We start from the raw sequence: 23,529 nt of genomic DNA on the forward strand, positions 1-23,529 counted from the left end.
GAACCTTGTCCAATGTCATATGGTCACGTAGTGCGGGTCCCCGAGAATATTTTCTCGTGAGGGTCGGTACTAAGACCTAACCTAGAATAGATTCATTTGATGGAGTTGTCGATCGACATGCTTTTTCCGTAAGCGGAAAACAGTCAGATGAATCCATGACTCTAGGGTCCCTGTTTCTAAAGAACCCTAGATCATACACAGTGAGAACCTTGGTTTGAAAAGTGATTAGTGTTATACTTCACTTCTTACCTCAGACACCTCGGATTTATGAACCCATGCGTGATTATCGTTCATTCCTGCATCTGTTCATCCATGCGTTCATGCATTCATGCATCATAAACGAATATAACATTCATGCACCATTTTCATCTTACAAATAAAACCTCATACCACTCCCTGTTTCTACCCAGCTAGTTGATTTCCCGACATACGCTCAGAACTGAAAGCATGTCTGAAGTCACTATGGACGAACTTCAGCAAGGCCAAGTTGCATTGGAGGAAGAGAGTAGTCAATTGAAGACTCATATGAGCCTGGTTATGGAAATCCTACAAGCATTGTTGAAAAAGGAAGGTAATCCCATATCAGCTGCCATGATGGAAATCGTATCTCCTATACATTTGTCTGACTTCACCTCACATCATGATTTGCCTCATAGGTTTCATCCATAACCCAAACTTCCAACGCTTCCCAATCAACAGTCTCATCAGCTTCAACCAGACCAGCAAACCCGAGGCCAAGGGTATGACAATCAGCAGAGACCCTGAAATAATCTGTAACAAAGGAATGCTCATATAGATCCGATTCCGGTGACGTACAATCAACTCTTGCCATATCTGATTCAGAACTCAATGGTGGTTCCCAAGCCTCTCGAGGTTCCACCACGACCATTCCCGCTAGGGTATAACCCCAACGTGCAATATGGATATCACGTTGGGTCAACATGGCCTTTAACCGAGGACTGCAACGCTTTCAAAGCCAGAGTACAATAGTTGATTGATCAGAAGTACTTAAATCTTCCAAGACAGATGAACCAAGTGCGGAATCAGAATCGGCACCCAAATCAGTGGCAACGCTCCTTTAAAGTCTTTTGCTAAATAGTTCACAGGTGCAACTAAGAGAGCTAGGACCTCCTCCAACACCTCCTCCTTCATACTACGATATGAATGTTGGGTGTGAGTTCTACTATAGAGCACCCAGACACTCGATCAAGAGTTGTAAGAGTTTCAAATTCAAATTTCATCAACTGATTGACTCAAAGGCTATCGCGTTCACACAAAACAACCTAGATATACTGAACAACCTCATGCCACCATATGAAGGCACTTATGTAATGCCATAACTAGTGCAAGAGGATAGGGATGAATAGTTTGTTTCCATTGGAAGAGTCTGAATAGGAATCTCCCTTGAGAATTATTATAGCAAATTCTGCAAGCATGATAACTCCAGTTTGTGGAGGGGCAACAAGGCTAAATCACGCCAATAATCATGTTGTCATTCAATTATTTTCATGTTTAATTTTCTCGTTTGTCAATGTATTGTTCACTTGTGAAACTATTTTTCTTTCAATTGATAGCAACAATGAAATGAATATGCATGTTTTAAGTCAATCCAGTTGTGTTCACTCTCATTTTTATTCATTGATATCAAACTTTTGTTAAAAAAATAGTAAATAAAAAAAACGAACTTAAAAGGAGAATGATGAAAATAAGGTACACTAACTCACTGCATGTATGCTTTTGAATAAGACTTTGCTGATGATGTAAGGCATTGCTTCAAATACCCAAACACTGGAGGTATAAGGAAGATAATCCCTAGCCAACCTCTTTGAGCCTAGAAGTAGGAGTTTTCTTCTATACAGAAAGACCCTTACACCTTAAACCTGGAGTAGGGTAGTCTTCAGCTAATTTGACAGAGTGTTCGAATTAAAAAAAAAAACTAGGGAGTGTCTTGTCTAAAGATCAACCACATATTTTCCCTCACGAGAGGTCGAAATCACAAACCCAATGGTTATCTCTCACCAAAAAAACAAGTGAGATAGTCACAACCCTTTCAAACCAAATGGACAAATGTCACACGATTTGTTCCACCAAAAATATCTCAAAAGAAGAAGAAAGCCCGCTAAGTCAAAACTTGAAAACAAGTGGCTTAGGAAAAAAAATTAGGGTATCCCGGTGGACTGCAAACTAAAAAAATCAATCCAGGAAAAAATTAGGGAAGTTAAAATTGAAAAAAAAAATAGAAAGAGGAATCAAAAACAAAAATTCTCAATAAGAACAAAGTCGTGTGATTGCAAACAAAAAGAGACAGAAAGATGAGTGATTGTCACTCCTAAAAATCTCTTAAAGAGAGCGACCTAGTCTACAACTCGACCCGATAATTGCTTATGTGGCTGATTTTCAAAATTGTGAAACAACAATTTTAAGATGTTTTCAAAAACTGTCATGGCTACCAAAGAAGTTATTGGTAAAACTGCGATCGTTGTCTCTAACAAACCATTCAAGTTTCAGGCTTTTCACTTCAAACATTGGCCAGCTAAAATGAATTTTTTTTTAACCTTAGAGAAGGTTGTCAACATTTTGACCGAGGACATTTTGTTGCTCATTCTGGATCAAATGAACAAACTAACGATAAGAAATATGAGGATTCATATGGAACACTTAATAGTGTTAAAGCGAATTATTCAAAGCTTAGGAAAGAAATCAGACTCACTGATGATCTATATGATTATTACAGTAGATTCGATATTGTAAAATAGGATTGAGAGACTTTTAAAAATAAGTATGAAGTAGAAGTTATAGCAAAAAAGTATGTTGTTAGCCCCTACCTCAGGTATCAAATGGTAAAGATGAAAGGTACTTAGAGATCAATGTTACTAACTTTAAAATATTTCTTATTAGATCATCACTGAAGGTATGTGTTTAGATGAACAATTTCAAATTTCTTTTACTATTGAAAAATTTCCCGCTGGTTTGAAAGTTTTTAAAAATTATGCTTTGCTACAAAATAAAGGAATTTTTAATTGAGAGTCGGATTATTCTCCTTAGAATTAAAGAAGAATCTTAGAGAATGTGATCAAAGAGAAAAAGTCTTGGTTGTTTCAAACAACAAACATAAATTTGGTGTAGTTCTGAAGCCATTTGGCAAATGATTAAAGAATTAGAACGACAATGTTGTGAACCAAATTAAGAATGAGAACCCTTCAAAGGCCCCAATTACTCCAATTAATAGACAAAAACCACCACCACAAATAAATGACACTAGTGTTTTCTCTTGCTTCAATTATAGAAAACCAGGTCATATGATTAAGAAATGTAAGATCGAGTTTAAACCTTGTGTTGACCCTAATGCATAGGTTAACCTTATTGATGAGCCATTTATTGCTTTGATCACTAAAATTGACATGATTATTGAATTTGATGGCTAGTGGATTGGCATTGGCTCTTATTGTCATATCTGTAATAATCGTGCAATGTTCAAAACATACACGAATAAGAAAGTGTTGTTGTGATTTACCACTTTGTAGAATCTAACAGGACCTGCCACTTTGTAGACTTACCTCCTGGTTGCAAACCAATCAGTTGTAAATGGGTTTTGAAAAAGAAACTGAAACCTGATGGAACTGTGATAAGTACAATGTCTCCTTGTAGGAAAAGGTTTTAGGCAAAGAGAAAATATAGATTTTTTGACACCTTTTCTCTAATAACTAGAATTACATCCATTAGGGCACTAATTTCAATTCATGTTATTTATAACTTAATAGGAGACAAAATGGATGTAAAGACAACTTTTTTAAATGGCGACTTAGAAAAAAAATCTATATGGACCAACCGAAAGGTTTTGTGATTTGCGGACAAGAAAAAAAGGTTTATAAGTTAGATAAGTCTTTGTATGGTCTAAAATAAGCTCCAAAGCAATGGCATGAAAAGTCTGATAACTTAATGATACTGAATGGATACAAAGTGATTGAAAATGACAAATGCATTTATTACAAATATGAGAATTGTATATGCATTATCATATATCTCTATATAGACAATCTACTCATATTTGGATCAAACATTCAGACTGTTAATGATGTGAAATCATTGTTGGGCAACAACTTTGATATGAAAGACCTTAGAGAAGCAAACGTGATTCTCAGTTTCAAGATTATAATATCTAAGCAAGGAATTTCTTTAGATCAATCACACTATATGGAAAATATCTTAAAGAAATATAATTACTTGGACTGTAGACCTGTGAGCACACCATACAATCCAAGCGTGAAACTGTTTAAGATCACTGGTGAAAGTGCCAGACAAATAAAGTATGTGAGCATCATTGGAAGTCTTAGGGTATGCCACTGATTGTACTAGACCTGACATTGCATATGTCGTAGGATTGTTATGCAGGTTCACTAGTAGACCGAGTAGCGAGCATTGGAAAGCTATTGAGCGAGTCATGTGATATCTTAAAAATAACGTGAATCTCAGTTTGCATTATCAGAGATTTCTTGTTGTACTTGAAGGTTACAATGATGCATATTGGAATACCTTATCAGATGATTCCAAAGTAACTAGTGACTATATATTCAATATAGCTGGATGAGTTGTATCTTGGAAATCAACAAGAATTGAGAAACGTGTATGGGAAAAACATATGCCAATTGTGTTGATCCACTGCAATAGTACTGCATTTATTGCAAAAATTAAGAAACATTATTATAATGGTAACAGACGTCAAATTAGAAGAAAGCACATCACTATTAGAGATTGCATCTCTAAAGGAGCTGTAAGAGAGGACCGTGTCTGCACTGATGAAAATTTAGCAGATCCTTTGACGAAAGGATTAGCTAGAAAGAGATTTTATAATACATCCAATAAGATGGGACAAATGCTTATAGAAAAATGAGTTACTCCTGATGGTAACCGACCTAAATGAATGGAGATCCCAAGAAATATGTTCAATGGGTAATAACAAGTTATGAGTAATATGAGGTGATCATGCTAGAGTAAATAAGAGAAACATGAATCCTAAAGCGATAAGAGGATGAAATAATATAAACTCTTAATGAGATATACACTTTGTATTAGGGAGTACCTAGGCTACAAAAGTACTCTTGATAGACTCACATATGAGATTGTGGAACTTAGGTTGGTTCCTATGGAATTTTGAGGCAGAATACCTAGAGCCTTCACTAAACTGGGGTACACGTGAGAGGCCATTAAAGCACGAGTTATTAGAATACACCCTAAGAAAAGGTTGGGTGTGAGTTTGATGTTTGAGATAGAGTTCAAGAACATTATGTCACTCTTTTTGAATCGAAATCCTACTTGTTACGCAAAGGTTCAATTCGTTGACACCTTTGTTTATGCACAATCTTAGAAACGTTTGATGTTACTGTAGCGGTAAATTCATGGCCACTGAGTTATTGGTTAATTCAGCGTTAATAAAACCAGAGTCGCCACCGGGCTTTTATTATTTCCAAAGGAAAAGGGAGAAAGTACGAACAAAACCCAAAGGTAAGAAGTTTTCAAATCAAAATTAATAAAATGTTAGAGATTGAAGGTAAAGGGATTGGTTACACAGAGGGATTGTATTAGCATCCAAAGTGTCCTAGGTACTCCTAGGAAACCCTTTTTTGTGCATTTGTTTTGGTTGAAAAAATGTTTGTTTTAAAAATAGACTGAGGGGATGAGAAAATAATTCATTATTTACATTTTTATGTTTGATAAGACTTTTGGTCTTATGCCTACGTACCAACATAAAATGAGGGATTAAAACTTCGTAGTTCGTGGTAAAAATTTCAAAGAAGGGTGGATTGATTTTAATAAAAGCTTAAAGATCTTTTGATATCAATCGGAGAATACTCAACCAAACATCCACCGATAATGAGGGTTTTACAGAGTTTAAGAGAGAGGGCTCCAACTTGGATTAAATCAAAAAGCATGCCATTAACCCATAATAAATGAAAAGTCTTACACTCAACATATCATGGAATGGGAGAATTACATCTCAACCAAGGATAACTCAAATCTAAATACTTTCTTTCTGAAAAGTTTAAAAGGAAAAAGGCACAAAGTGGCCAAAATGATTAGATGAGGTTGTTAGTTCTTTTTTTTTTGTGAAAATAAAGTCAATATGATTAAGTCTTTTTACAAGTTTGATTAAGAAAATAGTTTGAAAATGAATGGCATAAGGCCAAGGTTTCTACTCATTAAGACAATTCTAAGTTGAAAAAACAACCACTACGCCAAAAAAGACCTATGAGAGCGCTTTTTTTGGCCTTTAAAAGCGCTTAAAAGCGCTGCCGTAGGTGGCGCTGCTATAGGTTTTAGCAGCGCTTTTTGTTTACTAAAAAGCGCTGCTAAAGGTTGTCAATAGAGAGCGCTTTTTAGTAAAAAGCGCTGCTAAAGGTGGTATATAGCAGCGCTTTTTAGTAAAAAGCGCTCTCTATTGACAACCTATAGCAGCGCTTTTTACTAAAAAGCGCTCTCTATTGACAACCTTTAGCAGCGCTTTTTAGTAAAAAGCGCTCTCTATTGACAACCTTTAGCAGCGCTTTTTACTAAAAAGCGCTGTCTTTTCCTCTAGTAAAATAACAAAACGCTGCCTTCAATTTAAGCCTACCATTTCAACCTGTAATATTTTTTGGGAATAATCCCATAAACCTGTAAATCAAGCCTCTCTAATTCAAGCATTTGGAGTCATAATTCAAGCATTTGTAATTTTTTAAACCAACACAAGCAAACCAACACAAGAATGAACACATTTGGAGTCATAATTCAAGCAAACCAACACAAGGATAGATAGGCACTGAACACATTTGGAGTCATAATTCAAGCATTTGTAATTTTTTAAAGCAAACCAACACAAGAATGAACACATTAATCTATCCATGAAATTAAAGATATCACTAAAATTATAAAGAACTATACACAAGTCAAAACTAATATGTTATACGGCCTATTTGGAGTCATAACTAATCTGTTAAAAATATAAAGAACTATACACTTGCCAACCAGAAACCATTCTTCATCAAAGTATTCATGTTATTTTGAAACCATTATATACTAATTAATCTTTTCTCAATAAAATATTGACACAATTCCTCCTTGATTTGTTCCAACTGCAGTCTCGTGTAATGAGCACACTTGTATTCATCAAAGTACTACATAACAAAACATAATATGCATGATTTAGTTAAAAGTAATAAATAATATGAAATATTCGATAAATATTAAAACAAATCCTAAGTTATAAATCCATACCGTGATTGGAATCTCTATTTGATTCATATTAATGATTTCCCTCATAAACCTCATTACAAAGTATCCGCAATCGATACCGTTGCGCTGTAGAGGACACTACATAGAAAAATAAATAAGAATGTATAGTTATCTTTTCTTATCAAGTAGCATCACTATTATAAGCAAAATTGTGAAAATTAAAGTACCTGCACTTTTATCCACGTAATGTTGCTGGATTTAGTACGTGGTACTCGAGCTTGTCTTTGAGATCGGAACACTTTTATTGATCTAACAAAATAAAAACATATATTAGAATTAAAAAAAGTATGCGAGATCTAAACGCGGTAAAGTCATGTAATTGATATATTAGAATTTGGGCGGCATAACGGCATCGAATTACCGAATCCACAGATGTAATTACAATCAATTAATTCACAATGAAAAATGGTTGGCCGAAATATCCTAGCATTCATAACGCTTACAAATCCCATAGCCACACCCACACAATGACGACTTTTGGACTAAGTGGTTTATCATGAAAAGAAATTTGAAGACTACACTTGGAGTTCTAAACTGAAATGTCATCACCTATAAGCTTTTTTTTGAAAACAAAAGCAAACATGAAATGAGATCCTAACAATGTCAATTACGTTTAATGGAAATCTCTTTCTGTTACCCTATCAAGAGGAAACGAAACACATATTATAGCAGAAATTATACAAATGCAACAGGTCCAAAACCGACCTTACATGGTAACGTAATTAACATAGGCATATAACCGGAATATACATTATCATGTCTACATAACCAAACCAAAAATGAAAAGAAAGGTACATATTTTCGAAACAAATCCTTTATACAGAAGGGAACTAATTTGCAGATAAACAAATGGCCCTAAAAATGCTAAATACTGGAAAGGACCTAAAATCACGCAATCGACTCACATGAATCAACTAAATACAAATCCAAAAAATGATGAAAAATTAAAACAGGAGGTTCACAGAAATAAACAACAGCCACCAAGATTCATTCCAGGAGAAACCAACATCGTTACTGGAATGCAAAAATGTTTCAAACAGCCAGTTGATTTAATGATATTACCTTGTCTCCAAAGCCCTGCAAGCTTTTTACCAACCGTCCGTGAAGAACCGCAAATCTCTTTGGGACGCGATCCGGTAAAGGACGGAAGATACGACGGGATGAAAATGAGGCGACTGGGTTCGGCGAAGAAGGGTTGAGGAGTGTACCGGTGAGCGACGGTGGTCGTTGGCGGCGATGAGTGGGTTTCATTGAGTTTCGTGTGGTGGGTCGTAAATCCGGAGGGTTTCAGGTTGGTGAGTGGAAGATGGTGGTTTGAGGGTTGTTTAGGGTGTTTCGTGACTTTGACAGCGGCGACGGAAGAAGAAGGTTTACGGATGGTGGCGAGCTCGGCGGCGATTGAGAGAGATGATGAAGGGTTTGGCGATGAAGAAGAAAGATAGGGTTTTTTAGGGTTCGTGAGGGATTTTGAGAGAGGCGGAATGAAGAGGAAAGTTGTGAGGATTTCGTTCAAGAGTGAGAGAGAGGTATTGTGAGCTGCCTTCTGAGTGAGGGAATCCGAGCGTGAGAGGATAGGAGGGATTTTATTTTTTTCTTTTTTGTCGTTTATGTGAGGAGGGACAGGTGAGTGGAAATTTCATAGATGTGAGACTGAGACCTATAAGAGCGCTTTTACCTTAAAAGCGCTTTCATAAGTCTGAAACCCATGAGACCTATAAGAGCGCTTTTACCTCAAAAGCGCTTTCATAAGTGTGAAACCCATGAGACCTATAAGAGCGCTTTTACCTTAAAAGCGCTTTCATAAGTGTGTGAGACTGAGACCTATAAGAGCGCTTTTACCTTAAAAGCGCTTTCATAAGTGTGAAACTCATAGATGTGAGACTGAGACCTATAAGAGCGCTTTTACCTTAAAAGCGCTTTCATAAGTGGAGACCTATAAGAGCGCTTTTACCTTAAAAGCGCTTTCTTTACATAGGCGAATTTTTTTTCAAGCTATTACAGTGCTTTTTTTAAAAAGCGCTTTCTTTTTGGTGCTGCCAAAAGCACTTTTTGGCGTAGTGAACAAGCAAAGAAGTTTTGAAAATGAGAGGCATATTTTGAAATTAAAGAAGAAAGAGGTGGATATGATGAGGCTATCTTAAACAAGATTTAAAGTTTAGATTTGAAAAGATCTAACCCATGGGATGCATCCACAAGAAAATAATGTCATATAGAAACCAATTTCCTTTGGATTGCCAAGCAAACAACAAAGCCATAATCATCCAAGCAATTAATAAGAAACCCAATGGTATCAAATAAAGATAACCAAACATTCAAGATAGCACTCCAAAGCAAGCAATCTTCAATGTCCTTTATGTGTATCATATGAAAAATCCCTTGAAACATACTCAAAGAGAAAACATCAAATGATAATAATCAGATCAAAATAACAATTTAGACAAAGAGAAAGAATGTATCAGATAAACCCAAGGGAGTCTCCCAAGCTTGTGTAAGATGAATGGAATTGGACATGTTTTTGTCTCAAATTAATAGCATTGCCCAAGTTTTCTTCCATAGCTCAGAAATGTTGCCTACTCCAAGTCCATAGGTCCAAATCAAGTCACATACAAAGATCCAACAGTCCACCAATGTGTTTTTTAGTGTTTTTGTTTTTATTTTTAAGGTCCTAAGACCACAAACAAAATATGATCACAAGCACACATATATCACAAGCACAAAATATAATGGCTCAAGTGAGCAAAAATGAAAATAGTTGAAGCATAAACATAGACCCAAGTGGGCAAAGAGCAAATGGCTGAAGCATAAACAATTTGCATGAATGTAAATGACAAGGAATGATAAAGTGCAAGAACCTAAATTTCATTAAAGTAAATGACAAGAAAATTAACTGTTAGTTGTCAAGTTAGTATGTTAATTGGTGCCTTGAGGAAAATTTAGCGCTATGTTAAGGAATCGTAATTTGACTTATGTAGAAGTCACAACTATCTGAGGTCGGTCAATAATAATGTTGGTGTTAATGCATGCTAGAGACAAGGTATCCAAGACCAAGATCCTAAAGCACACCACACACAAAAATAAGAGGGGATAGACATATCTCAATCATGCTCATGTTGATTCATCTGACACAAGGTCATTGATGAATCAACTAGCTAATGATCTATGAGAAATCATTGGCCAAGAGATGATTGGGGAAGAAATGAGATAAACTAAAGAGATGAAGAGAATGGGACCCCAAATTGGTCAAGGGATGAACCTTACTTGATCAATATCATTCATTCATCTTGAGGGATGAAGTTCAAACTTCATCAACCCCCTAAATCCAATGGTATTGACCAAATCAAAATCCAATTCAACCAAGACCAAGGCCAAACAGAAGTAAGGTCAACACAAAGTCAATACAAAAGCTCAGTAAAACATTAAATCAATTAAACTATTTTAAAACAATTTAAAAATGAAGAAAATAAGTTTTCAAAGTTCAAAAAAACCTAAAATCCCTTCAAAACACCAAAGAAATAGCCAAGGGATTTATCATAGGTTAAACAAGGTCAAAGGACCATTGACTAATTTTTTTGGCATTTTTCAAAAGTCAAAGGTAATTAAAAACTAGTTAAAACAAATTAAAAATCACAAAATTCTCCAAAAATATCAAACTGAATCCAAAAATTAATTTTAAATCAAAAAGGGGAAAAGGGAAATATTTGTGAATTTTTGGATCAAAAATGAATTCATAATGAATTTTGGAAGAAATAGTTATTTAAAAAAATCATTTTAGAAAATAAAATAAAAGGGAAAAACGAGGGCCATCAGATCTCCCTCATTAATTGAGGTGGCAGATCTGATGGCCACAAGCGTGCATTTCACATGTGCTTCAGTCAATGCACATACACACTTGGTAATCAAAACCAAAGGCCAGGATTAAAACGTGGAATGAAGATCCAAGGGTGAGGGATGAGCCACGCCACCACCGGAGCTCTAGCTCTGGTCATCTTCTCCGGTGAGGCTCATAGGACTGTTAGGATCAAACATGTCCAAAAATGGATAGATCATACATCATTTTAAAGAGAAAATTACAAGGATCGCGAATTTGACCTCCAATTATTTCATATCTCACTCTATAGTTAGAAAAGTGGAGATGAAAATCGAGGTGTTCAACCTGAGTTACTTCGAATTAAGTCCAAAACAACTCAGTCATATTGCCTATATTGGTAGAACTTCAGTCATCACAAAATTGAGTCTATATCTAGAGTATTGAGGGAGAATTGAAGAGATAAAATTCTGATAAAATCACCTTCTGTTAGCAGCTTCTGAGCCTTGACCTTGATGCAATTCCAAGTGATTTATCTTCCTCTTGCTTCCAGAAGTTCAATGGAATGGAAATGGGAAGGAACCTTTGGAGTTTTTGCTCACAAACTAGAGTTGAACAAAAACTCGACTTCAAAGAAATATTCAAAGTGTTCTATGTTCCGGGGTTATGGAAATGGTTGGAAAAGCTTGGGCAGGGTTCCTCCTTTATTTTGAGCAAATTCCCTTTGATTTATAGGCCAAGGCAATGTTATGTGCACCTTTCCAAATTTGAATGAAATTGAGTAAATCTTGGTGCATGGGTGCATGGGTGCATGGGCAGGCCCAATTGATGATGGAAATCCACTTGAAATCGTGCCAAATGGTTGTTGAAGTCATCTCAAGAAGCCATGCAAAGTTGTACATGTTTGGAGTTTGAAACTCGCTAAAACAAGCCATGGACAGAAATCATGCGCAAGTCCTTCAATTCTCATCCAAATGGTGTGATCTTGGACTCATTAGAAAACTATCATCATAAGGAACAAATTTTATGTTGGTACTTTTCAATTTGAAGCTTGGAAAATGGAGAAAGTTGGCCTTGAAGTTGGAGGAATCAAACATACTTAGAAATTTTTCTAAGTTATAAGTCAAATGATCTCTCTTTCCACCTTGAATAAACTTGTGAGGTTCAAATGAAATTTTCTCCTTCTAAAAAGTTGTAGACATTTCAATTATATTTAATTTGATCACAAATTTGGCAGCATTTGGAGTTTGGAGGATGGAGTTATGAATTTTAGAAGTTGAGGAAATTTGTTTGTTCAATGATGAGGACCAAAATGAACCTATATTATTTCCTCATGGTACATGACCTTGCAGGTAGAATTTTATCTTTCTCAAAGAATCAAAGTTGAATAAGGCATATTTAAATTAATCATGAAACTTGGATAATGTTAATATCATAAAAATTGAGGAAGTTATGGTTCTTGGAAGTTGACCTTCTATCTAGGACACAAACAAAATGACCTATAATCTTTCACCATAAAAAATGAATTTTCAAGAAACATTAGCTCTTAATATAAACATGAAAGATTTTTGGAATTCCATAAGGAGTAACTTTTATCTTGGAATCATTTTCATATGACAAAAATTGTAGGAGATAGGGTCTAGGAAACCTTAGATTTGACCAGTTGACTTTTCTGGTCAACCTCCTTGAACCAACTTGCACACTTGAAGTTCCTTTGCTCTTAGGGGATCATGGAGGATAATATATTCTTATGATGATGTACAATTAAGTATTCGTTGATATATTTGACCAATTATTGAAGAAACTTGTTGAGGAAGGCACACAAGATACCCAGATGAATTAGGGATTCCTTGACAAACAAGCTTCAAATTCTTGATGAACTCTTGATCAAAATGACAAATAAAGATCATGGGGATCCGTATATGATGACCAATGTGGTCCTTTCCTTGCTTGACCTCTTGCATTGAGGGTCTCAAATCCTAGTTGTGGACTTGATGAGGCACATATGGACACACACACTACCTACAAAAGAAACAAAGATAATCTAGACATATTTTTGTATTTTGATTAGTAAACAAAGAAAATAAAGTATGATAAAATCAAATATACTTGGTGATCTCTCCCAATGCAAATCCAATGAATGGTAGGTGAGGAGAAAACCAAGGTGTGATCCCAATGTCGGTGCAAAGCTATGAGATGACATGAGAGATCTTAGGGGTCGAAATTGGGGTCTTACAGTTACTTGTTAAACACTTTTTTAAATTCAAGTGGGGGATTGTTGGAACATTATGTCAATATTCCAATACAGGGAGATGAATTTGAAAAAGTTCCCTAAGTCATATATTGTGTGTTAGTTGAAAAAAACTTTTTAGTCCCACATTGCTTAGGTAAGATATCTTAGCTAGCTCATTTCATTATAAAAGAAAATTTTTCGATTTCATTCCAAAACACACCAAAAACTCCTTCGTTTGAGTTTTTCCTTCCTCACTCTCATAACTCCGCGTCTTTCGAATTGTCGAAGCACCAACTTTTCCCCTTTCTTTCTACTCTTTGAATTTTTCGAATATTTATAGAGAATTATGTTAATTTCTCCTCATTTGAGTTGAGAAATTACAAGTATTAATTTTTGGATTCTCTTTGGAGAATTATTTGAATTTCTCTTGTTTGAGAAATTATTTTGAGTGGTCAAATGACCATTATTGAATTCTCTTTGGAGAATTATTGGAATTCTCTTGGTTTGAGAAATTATTGCGACCGATCGTTATACCAGATACTACGAGTGATATTTATATCATATTTGAATGGTATTTGTACCATCAGATGGTGTATTTTTAGACAGTTTATCTACCGTGCAATTAGTAATCATACATTATAGAACTGAGTTGTTTTATCCTGGAGGCGGCACGGTAGTTCGACTGTTTTACATAATTTTGGACAGTATTGCAAAGTTTTAAAGAGAACGACATAGTCTACGACTCGACCCGATAATTTCTTCTATGGTTAATTTTTAAAACTGTGTAACCACAATCCTGAGAATATTCTTGGGACCTATTTTTAAAGTGGTCAAATAGAGTAGCTTTGATACCTTTGACATCATCGATAAGCATGCCTACTTACCTTAATACCGAAAGCTCGTTATGTCTGAATCTGACCTTCATAAAGGCGTGAAAAAACTTGGAGTTTCAATCACCTTCTTTAAACCAATTACACCTTGATTTTTGTCACAACATTGACTCCTAAAGACGTGAAAGAACTTGGAGTTTTGATCACCTTCTTTAAACCAATTACACTTTGATTTTTGTCTCAACATTGACTCCTAAAGGCGTGAAAGAACTTGGAGTTTTGATCTCTTTCTTTAAACCAATTATACCTTAATTTTTGTCTCATCATTGACTCCTCCCTCCAAAGAAGCTGATCGAAAACTTGGGACTGAGCATCAGCTCTTTTTCTAGAAACTGAAATCATAAAAGGATACCGGATCTATATCTTTTGCAACTGCATCATCTAAGGATACTTGTAATACTATTGTAATAGCTTATAGTAATGTAATTCTTTTACTATTGAGTATACAACTCACTCGTTCATGTCAATGGCTTCTAGCCTTTCCACTTATGTACTTTCTTTTCTTTCAATATAAATTCAAGTGTGAACATCAACATATCACGATTCATAAACTTTATATTTATATCATAAATTTTGTAGTCATTAAAACATATATCAAAAAGATTTTTATCTCAATAATCTCTTATTTTTTAAGATAACAAATCTTTTAAATAAATTCTAAGTGTCTTCCTTGTAGTAAATGACGCTCTATTGACTAAGAAGCATTACTAAGACTAGATAAACACAATTTATATTGAATTTTACTTTATGTAAAGACTGTGAATGTTAGATGAAATAAACAACCGATTAAGCATACTCCATCGCGAATAAATCTAGGTAAAATAGAATTTTATAAAATTTTAACACAGTTAAATCGTGTTAAATAAAAAATTTATTTATTTTATCATGATTAAACTTCTATTGATTTATACAAGATTTTTAAAAATTTGAGACATTTACTTAGGTAAAAACAAACTATGACACTATGTTAATCAACATAACATTAGCACTTGATACATAAATTAATTCCATATATACAAACTTAAGAAAATATTAGTTATAAAATAAATTATCCACTCCCGTCAAAAAAATAATTTATTCTTTTATTTTGTTTTTATAAGATTTTTAAAAGTTGTTGTTTATTAAAATAATTGTTTCTTATTGTACCAAAAAATAATAATTGTTTCTTATATATATATATATATATATATATATATATATATATATATATATATATATATATATATATATATATATATATATATATATATATATATATATATATATATATATATATATATATATATATATATATATATATATTACAAATTTAGTGACACATGTCTAATAAAAGTGATATGACAAATGACACGTTTATTGTTAACATTTTAAAATATCATCAAATTTATTTGAAAAAAAAAGTAGATATTTAGTCAGTTAACCATTTAATTTTTAATTAGGATTTTGAATAAATTTATAAAATTTAAAAATAATATTGAATTAATATTTTAGCAATACAATTTCGTTAAAAAAAAGTCATGTTACACTTCTATGTTTATTTGCGTTAAAAAGTTGATAGAAAGAAATACGCATGTGAAAAACAAAGTTTGAAAAACTTTTTTTTATCGAGTAAAAATTAAAATTTATATATTTAGAGTCAAAAAAAAATTGAACCAATTTCTTTACAAAATTAAATAATATTTGTATAAGAAATTGAAAAAAATTAAAATGTAGTCAACATATAATTATGACTCATAATTGAAAATTTACTCAAATTTATGTCAATCTAATCAAGTAGTCTATTAAAATTTCAATTAAATCGAAAAATATAAAAATAAATATAAAAAAGAAAAACAATTAAGGTTAATAATACCCCATAATCTCTTTTGTCCGAATTGAAGTTGAGGAGTTACAAAAAAAACTTTAATAAAATATTGACCCTCAGATAGAAAACATGATCTATGGCTACTATTCAATGTGGCTTATTACAAGGCTTGTAATAAGCTTATTAATCAACAAATTTTAAGACCAGCTCATAAACAATTTACATTAATCACCATTCCTATAAACTAGTCCTTGCACTTTTTATTCACTCTCTATTATCACCCTCATATTTTCATTGAAATGTTTGGCAATGAGAATATAAATACCAATGATCCTTTCATGGATAGATCCTTATATGGCCAAATGATTCATTACCCTAACCATCAAGAAAATAATGCAAGTGTTTTTCCTTACTCTTATGGTTCAAACTACGATGAGTTTATGTGGCCAAATACTCAAGAATCAAGCTTTGTTGTTGATCATGGGGTCTTACCAAATGAAGAGGCTTTAAAGTGGACTAACTTCAACCAAACCTCAACATTGTGCCTTAAGGATACTAATGGTTATGGCGAAAGCACAAAAATCGTGGGAAGGAACACTAAGAAAGAGAAAGACAATTCTATGGTTTTGATCAAAGGACAATGGACAGATGAAGAAGATAGGTTTGATATTTTTTATTTTTTTTTAGTACTCTTTATATTTTTCTCTTTACATATATTTGCAACATAATATAGTTCTAAATTGCGATGATTATAGGAAACTGATAAGGTTGGTGAAAGAAAATGGTGAAAGAAAATGGACTCAAATTGCTGAGAAGCTAGAAGGAAGAGTTGGCAAGCAGTGTAGAGAGCGATGGCATAATCATTTACGTCCTGATATTAAGGTTTGAAATATATATCAATTTTTGCTTTACTAATATAATTTTTATTACAATGATGATGAATCTTCTTCTACAATGTTGCATGGAATGTTTTACTTAATTTTATGATTTTCCCAAATTATTCATTGATATAATATTTTCCTATATATGTATAAGCTAGATTTATATTAAGATATTCAATTATCTATGTATTTTTTTTTTGGTAGGATCTTTGCTTATTATTAAACTTATAATATTAATTATTTTCTTGAGAAATTTTATTTTTCAGAAAGATAGTTGGAGTGAAGAAGAAGAGAAGATATTAGTAGCTATGCATGCAAAGATTGGAAACAGATGGGCTGAGATAGCAAAGAGGATTCCAGGAAGAACTGAAAATGCCATAAAGAATCATTGGAATGCAACAAAAAGAAGACAAAACTCAAAAAGAAAGAACAAGAAGAAGAATGAAACTTCCAATGGATCAAACCCTAGATCCTCTATACTTGAAGACTATATCAAAAAAACCATCACTACTGCAATTACCAACATACCCTCTTCCACTCATAATACACTCTCCCAAAAACTTGAAGAAAATCTTTCAAACCCTAACCCTAACCCTAACCCTATGTTCAATGAACTACCCTTTGATTCATTTTCTAATGAATATTTGGAGTTTTTTCAAGGTAACATTGTTGATGATGTGGATGAGAGTGGACTTGTTAATTCAGTGCAATGTCTAAATCACAACAACATGCCCTTGGGTTATGAGACTACTCCAACTAATCATATAAATAACTTACTTTCTTATGATCTCTATCTCTCTCAATTGTTGAATTCATAGATTTATATATTTTACTAGAAAAAGTTGAAATAACGACGAAATTTAGAGACCGAAAAAAATGTAAATTTCTTTCAGATTAATTCAACAATATTTCTTCTCTAATTTTAGTCGTTATTAGGTTTTTCTAGTAATATGCAATGCTCTTTTTTTCATCGTGATAATGCATGAGATCAAAATTTGAGCCTAGAGTTTTAGTTTTTTCATTTTAATAAATTCAAATAAGACTATTTTTGTTGTTGTTAATAAGACTGAAACCATTGGTATGGTGCTACTTATTTGGATGTTAATTGTGGTTTAGGCGTTTCTAAACTTTAATAAAAGGTTATTAATGTTTTGTTTGTATTTGATTTAGCTGCAATAATAATGTTTAATTCTATGTGAATTTAATGTTTTACGTGAACTCCTCTTTCCATTTATGTTATTGTTGACTCATTGTAGCCATATTTTTAGCTCTATGTTTTTTCAGCATTGGAATCCTATGATGTGTAATGGATCAAAATTATTAACCATTTATATAATGAGGCCATTTCATTTTTAAAAACATGTTGAAGATATGTAATTTAAATATTAGTAAAAAGATAAAATTATATTGCGAAAACATAAGCAACTTTATTGGCATATCACCGAACACGAAAGTAAAATTTGAAAGTTGTTATGTCATCAAATTCTAAAAGGTTTTAATATTTTGCCATGTGAAATATACAAGTTTCCACATCACCGAGTTTGAGAAATTAATAAATTAATGTGGGTTTGAATAAATTTTTTATTTTGAACCATGTAATTTTTTTATATTGAATTTTTATGTTGGTTTTAGTTATTAAAAGTAAAATCCCTCAAAAAAATTCACAAAAAATCTATAAATTTTGATTTTAATGACTAAAATCAACAAATTATTTTAATCATAAATATTTTTAAATTTATTTTTATTTATATTGTAGAGATAATAGTTTGAAAGTAAAAGAAATTATTAATTTGAAATTAAATAATTAGGAGTATTAATAAAATAAATTAATACACATATTTCAGTATAAATCTTCCAATTTAAAGAAAGCTGTAACTCAATTTGTGGATATACTTATAATAGTTTTTCTAAAATTTTCACCACACCCTTAAAAAAACAGTGTAACATTCATTAATTCAAACAACAACTACATTGTCAGAAAAAAAAATAAATAAATATATATATATATATATATATATATATATATATATATATATATATATATATATATATATATATATATATATATATATATATATATATATATATATATATAATACATTTATATTTACAACTTCATCGGGAAAGTTATGATATATTCTATTTTAATTTCTGCACCCGACTATTACAGTCCACCTTTTATAATTTTTACTATTAATTATACTTCACAATTACAACTTCCACTTTCACTATGTTTATTAATTTTCACAAATCAAACAAAATTTAAAATTAAAACAATGGTACACAAATATGAAATAACAACATCCAAATTGTATGCTCTGAAAGCCATTCTGAGCATCTACAAATCTTTTTCCTGCAAAGACGAAAACACCCTTCGTCCAAGCTGACATGGCATCCTTTAACTTCTCAGAGCTGACGTGGATGCAAGAAAACCTCAAGCCCATTCTTCATGAACAAAGTAAGAGACATCTTCTGCTCCACTTGGTGACCGGGAACCAGCGATAGCCGGTACCGTAACAGAACCGCCGCAGCCACAGACTTCATCTGCAAATAAGCCAAATCCTTACCCAAACAAGTTCTCGGTCCAGCATTAAAAGCCACAAACATAAACCCGTCTTTAGGCGGTTCGAACCGGTCTCCCCGAACCGAAATCCATCTCTCCGGTTTAAATTCCAAACAATCCTCACCCCATATTTTCTCCATCCTCCCAACAGAATAAATCGAATACGTCACCGTCGAACCCGCCGGAACCACCGTTCCATCCGGCAAAACATCTTCCATCACCGCCTGTTTGAAATCCTGCGGCACCGAAGGATACAACCGCAGCGTTTCAGCCAATGCAGCCTTTAAATAAACCAACCTATCAGCTTCTCCGAAATCCAGAGGCTCCTCCGTCCATTTTCCACGTTCCACGCCGCGAGTTTCCTCGAGAACGGTTGTTAACTCCTTGATTATCTTCTCCTCGACTTTAGGATGGTTGATAACGAGCCAGAAGAACCAGGTGAGAGCGACTGATGACGTGTCCCTCCCGGCGAGGATGAAGTTTAAGATAATACGTTGTAGCACTGCGGCGGAGATTGGTTTTCCTTCTCCGTCGCGTTTCTTCATGAAACGGGACATTAAGTCGTCGGAAGGTGTTCCTTTCCGATCTGATACGGCGTCGTTCATGTAAGTTTCAACTATTTGGAGAGACTGTTTCAAAATTTTCTCTGATCCTATGCAGAAAAATTTCTGGAACCTCCATATTAAACCTGGGTAGAGGAACCTGGATGCAGTTGTGTGAGAATAATAAATAACATTATATATAAAAGTTAGTAGATACATTTGTTGAAAATAAAGCAAAGTTAATTATGATGAGTAACTGATAGATTAATCTTACCAAAATCACGTTTCGCAATAAGTCCAAACGTGTACTTAATTTTAAAGTTAAAAGCATAAGTTTACAACTACAAGTATAAGAGTTACTGACCTCTGCATGGTAGCTTGAGTGGCGGTGTCAAAAGCAACAGAAAAGGGGTTTTCAGGTAATTTAGGTGAAAGAGTTTCAGGATCTTTACCAAACGTAAGTCCACAAATATTATCAAAGGTTAGACGTAACAAAAGATCTTGTAAATCTACATAGACATTATCTTTAACTGAATTATCCAAAATATACCATAACCGGTTCTTAATAGACCGGTTCACCCACCGTGCCATAGCTTGTTTTAGCGTCCGTGTCGTGAATTCAAGAGCAGCGGTTTTTCGTTGCATTAGCCATGTTTCACCGTCGCTATTGAAAATTCCATGGCCCAAAAGGTCATCAAATGCGGTCTGCCATTTGGGCCCTTTGGGGTAATTATCAAACCGGGTTTTGAGAATGTGTTCGAGGTTTTTAGGGTGGCATGTAACAGTGTAGAACCCTTGCTTGTGAGCCAAGAAAGGGAAGGGGATTATGCATGTTTGGTAGGTGGCTGAACCTCCGGTTGCGCGGAGGTTGCTAGCGATCCAATCGTGGACTCGGTTCCGGTTTTTGAATAGGGCCGGGAGACTACCGACGAAAGGCCATGCTTTTGGACCGGTTAGGGTTCGAGCGAGGAGATGGAACCAAAGGAAGTAGGCAGAGAAGGAAGCTGTTAGGGTAAGGAGAAGAGGCAGTGTTTCCATTTTTGCATGAGATGTTATGAGAAGAGGTTTTGTTTTTGCTTGTTTATATATTTTGTGGGAATGACATTATGACATGGTTTAGGAGAGAGTTGGTGTGAAGTTTTTGGCATAAAGTAAAATATAGTGAAAATAGTTAGGTTGAAATATCATCTGCAGACATGTATAGGAATTTGGAACATGTACATGGAGATCTGCCTAGAACTGTAATCGGAAATTTTCGTTTTCGCTTGCTACAAGTTTATTAAGGTCGACATGTGGCCAATATCTACTTCATAAAATGTATTTTGGATGTACGTATAGTTAATTAGTTTAGTTGGACTACAATGTTTCGGTATATGGATGTTATGTTATGTGATTTAGTTTTATTAAAAAAAACAATAATTACAATTAGGAAGTTAAATTAAGAAAAGTGTACCAAAAAAAAAAGCTTTTTAACTAGCCTGAAAATGAATTTTATCTCGATTGGTGTGATGAGTAATTAACGTTGTTATGAAATATATGTCAAATTTCATATCGTGTTAAAGGTCGGGGGAAAGTTGAGAAACACGCCCATTTTTCCTTTATATGTTTAATCATTAAGACGTTTTAGTGAATGCCTTACGCGTGACTCTGGGTAATAGGCCAGGGAGTAGTGTGTCTTCCTAGGTCATTCGAGTGCATTTGAGTACATTTGTGTTTTCGAGGCGTCATTTAAATATTGATTATTAATCTTCCATGTCCTCTCGTTTTATGACATTGGTTCCTCTTTTCCATTACTTATAAAAGGTTTCCTTTGACATTTCTCACAACTTTTGTTTCTCCATTTGCGTTTGCATTTGTCATTTATGTGTTTTCTTCTCCTTTACGGTATCCATTTGCTAGGACCTTTACATTATTGATCCTTCTTTATTCAAACAAGCTCCTATACTTTGTCTTCTTCCTCAAGTACCATTTCTTACCTTACACTTTTGTCCTTTTTACCGTCTTTCATTGATAACCTAAGAGGTGTATCGGTAAATGGAAATCGGGAGGTAAGGGGATAAGGGTGACTCTCCCATAGCATCCATTTACATAAACCCTTATATTCCCGATGAGGAACCATCGGAGGTCAACGACCCTATCCCAAATTCGATAATTCTGTGATTAGGGGTGGTTTCATTAAGAGTGGAATGGCCCCCACATTCCTTTTGATGGGAATGAGGAGGGAGATTCTCACACTTTGACATATATGAAAGTGGTCGCTTGTTTGACTTCCTCTGTCCGAGATCACGAAGAAATGGAAGCGGCTCTTGCTTCTCAAAATGAGATAAGAACTCTTTATTTCTCAGAAACCTATAGAGTGGCTTATGGTTGAGAATCAATTGCTGATAAGATTAGGGAAGATTTCATCTTTAGGAACAAGAATCCTACTTCTGACCGACATTCTCTTTTATGTGACAGTTGAGACGACATGGTGAAATCAGGACACAGAACTTAAGTTCAGCCTCCTAATTCTAGACTTTAAACACGGGTCAACTTTGAGCTGGTAGGAAGATCTCCATGTACAATTGTGCAGAGAAAGTGGAAGATGCCTAAATAGTGGTGGTCATGTCTACTGATTTGGCAATTTTGCATATTGACAAGGGTAAGAGAACTTATAGTTGTTATGATGGATGTGTCATCCCTTTCTACAAATGTATTTTCACTCGGTTGAGGGTTAGATACCTTTTATTGTGTTTAAGGAAGAACTGTCGAATCACCTGGACATAACCCGTTCTTAGCTTCATTTGTCTACCCAAAATTTTGCTAAAATTTTCTAACATTTGTGTGAGTACCGAGAAACGGATTCGTCTATTCGACTTTTATTTAAATGTTTATCTATATCTCATACTTTAAAGGATATTGTTCTTGGTTAGGGTATCATTTCTATCCGCCATTCGATTGGGATGTTCGACGTCTATATAGATTGTTGGAAGAGTCTTAAGGATCATTATATTTTGGTAACTCCATAAGCTCATTCAAATTTCTGCAAGGTTAGTAGTGAGGTTCCTACTTCTGGTGGAAATATTGCTTCTTCTTCATCTTGATGTCGGGACTAGGTTAGGATACATTGGTCTTGGGATCATTTTGAACAGGATTCTCTTAAGTATGCATTTGTTGATTATAAGTTGACCCTGGATGAGGAGTCAAAAAAAATAACCGGGTGGCCTTCTAGAGCTATGTTTTTAAGAGGGAAAAGTATCGGGGAGGTATGGTTCATGAAGTAGTAGAGATAGGTTATCAATCCTTAAGCCATCTTTGACACTTCTAGTGTCGAAGAGAGAAGAGGAATTTTTGGTGAGGAGGGGAATTTTTTTCGTCGATAACTAATAGTCTCTCTTAGATTACATAATTTATGGCGTCCCTTAGGAAATTTTATGAGACGAGGAAAGAGAAGGAGGTTGCAAGTGCTTCCAGGGCCCTTCCTTCTTCACTCACTTTCGATCCATCTGATCCGACCAACAAGAAACCATATGTGGTAGTCACTGTCGAGAAACCTTCCATCA

General features: G+C 34.1%; 2 protein-coding genes across 2 annotated transcripts; one reads left to right on the forward strand and one right to left on the reverse strand.

Annotated features, from left to right (window-relative positions):
- Positions 1-16,130: 16,130 nt before the first annotated feature.
- LOC127122332 (transcription factor MYB119) lies at positions 16,131-17,700 on the forward strand. Its single transcript, XM_051052683.1, has 4 exons — positions 16,131-16,172; positions 16,250-16,662; positions 16,757-16,883; positions 17,149-17,700. The coding sequence occupies exons 1-4, from the start codon at positions 16,131-16,133 to the stop codon at positions 17,698-17,700; spliced, it is 1,134 nt and encodes a 377-aa protein (XP_050908640.1).
- A 1,296-nt stretch (positions 17,701-18,996) lies between these two features.
- Positions 18,997-21,025, reverse strand: LOC127121252 (cytochrome P450 86A1). Its single transcript, XM_051051808.1, has 2 exons — positions 20,352-21,025; positions 18,997-20,147 (listed from the first exon to the last, which is right to left on the reverse strand). Exons 1-2 carry the CDS (start codon positions 21,023-21,025, stop codon positions 19,289-19,291), a joined length of 1,533 nt encoding a protein of 510 aa, XP_050907765.1. The 3' UTR covers positions 18,997-19,288.
- Between the last annotated feature and the right edge of the window lie 2,504 nt (positions 21,026-23,529).

The sequence above is a fragment of the Lathyrus oleraceus genome, chromosome 2 (assembly GCF_024323335.1).
Source record: "Lathyrus oleraceus cultivar Zhongwan6 chromosome 2, CAAS_Psat_ZW6_1.0, whole genome shotgun sequence".
Lineage (NCBI taxonomy): Eukaryota > Viridiplantae > Streptophyta > Magnoliopsida > Fabales > Fabaceae > Lathyrus > Lathyrus oleraceus.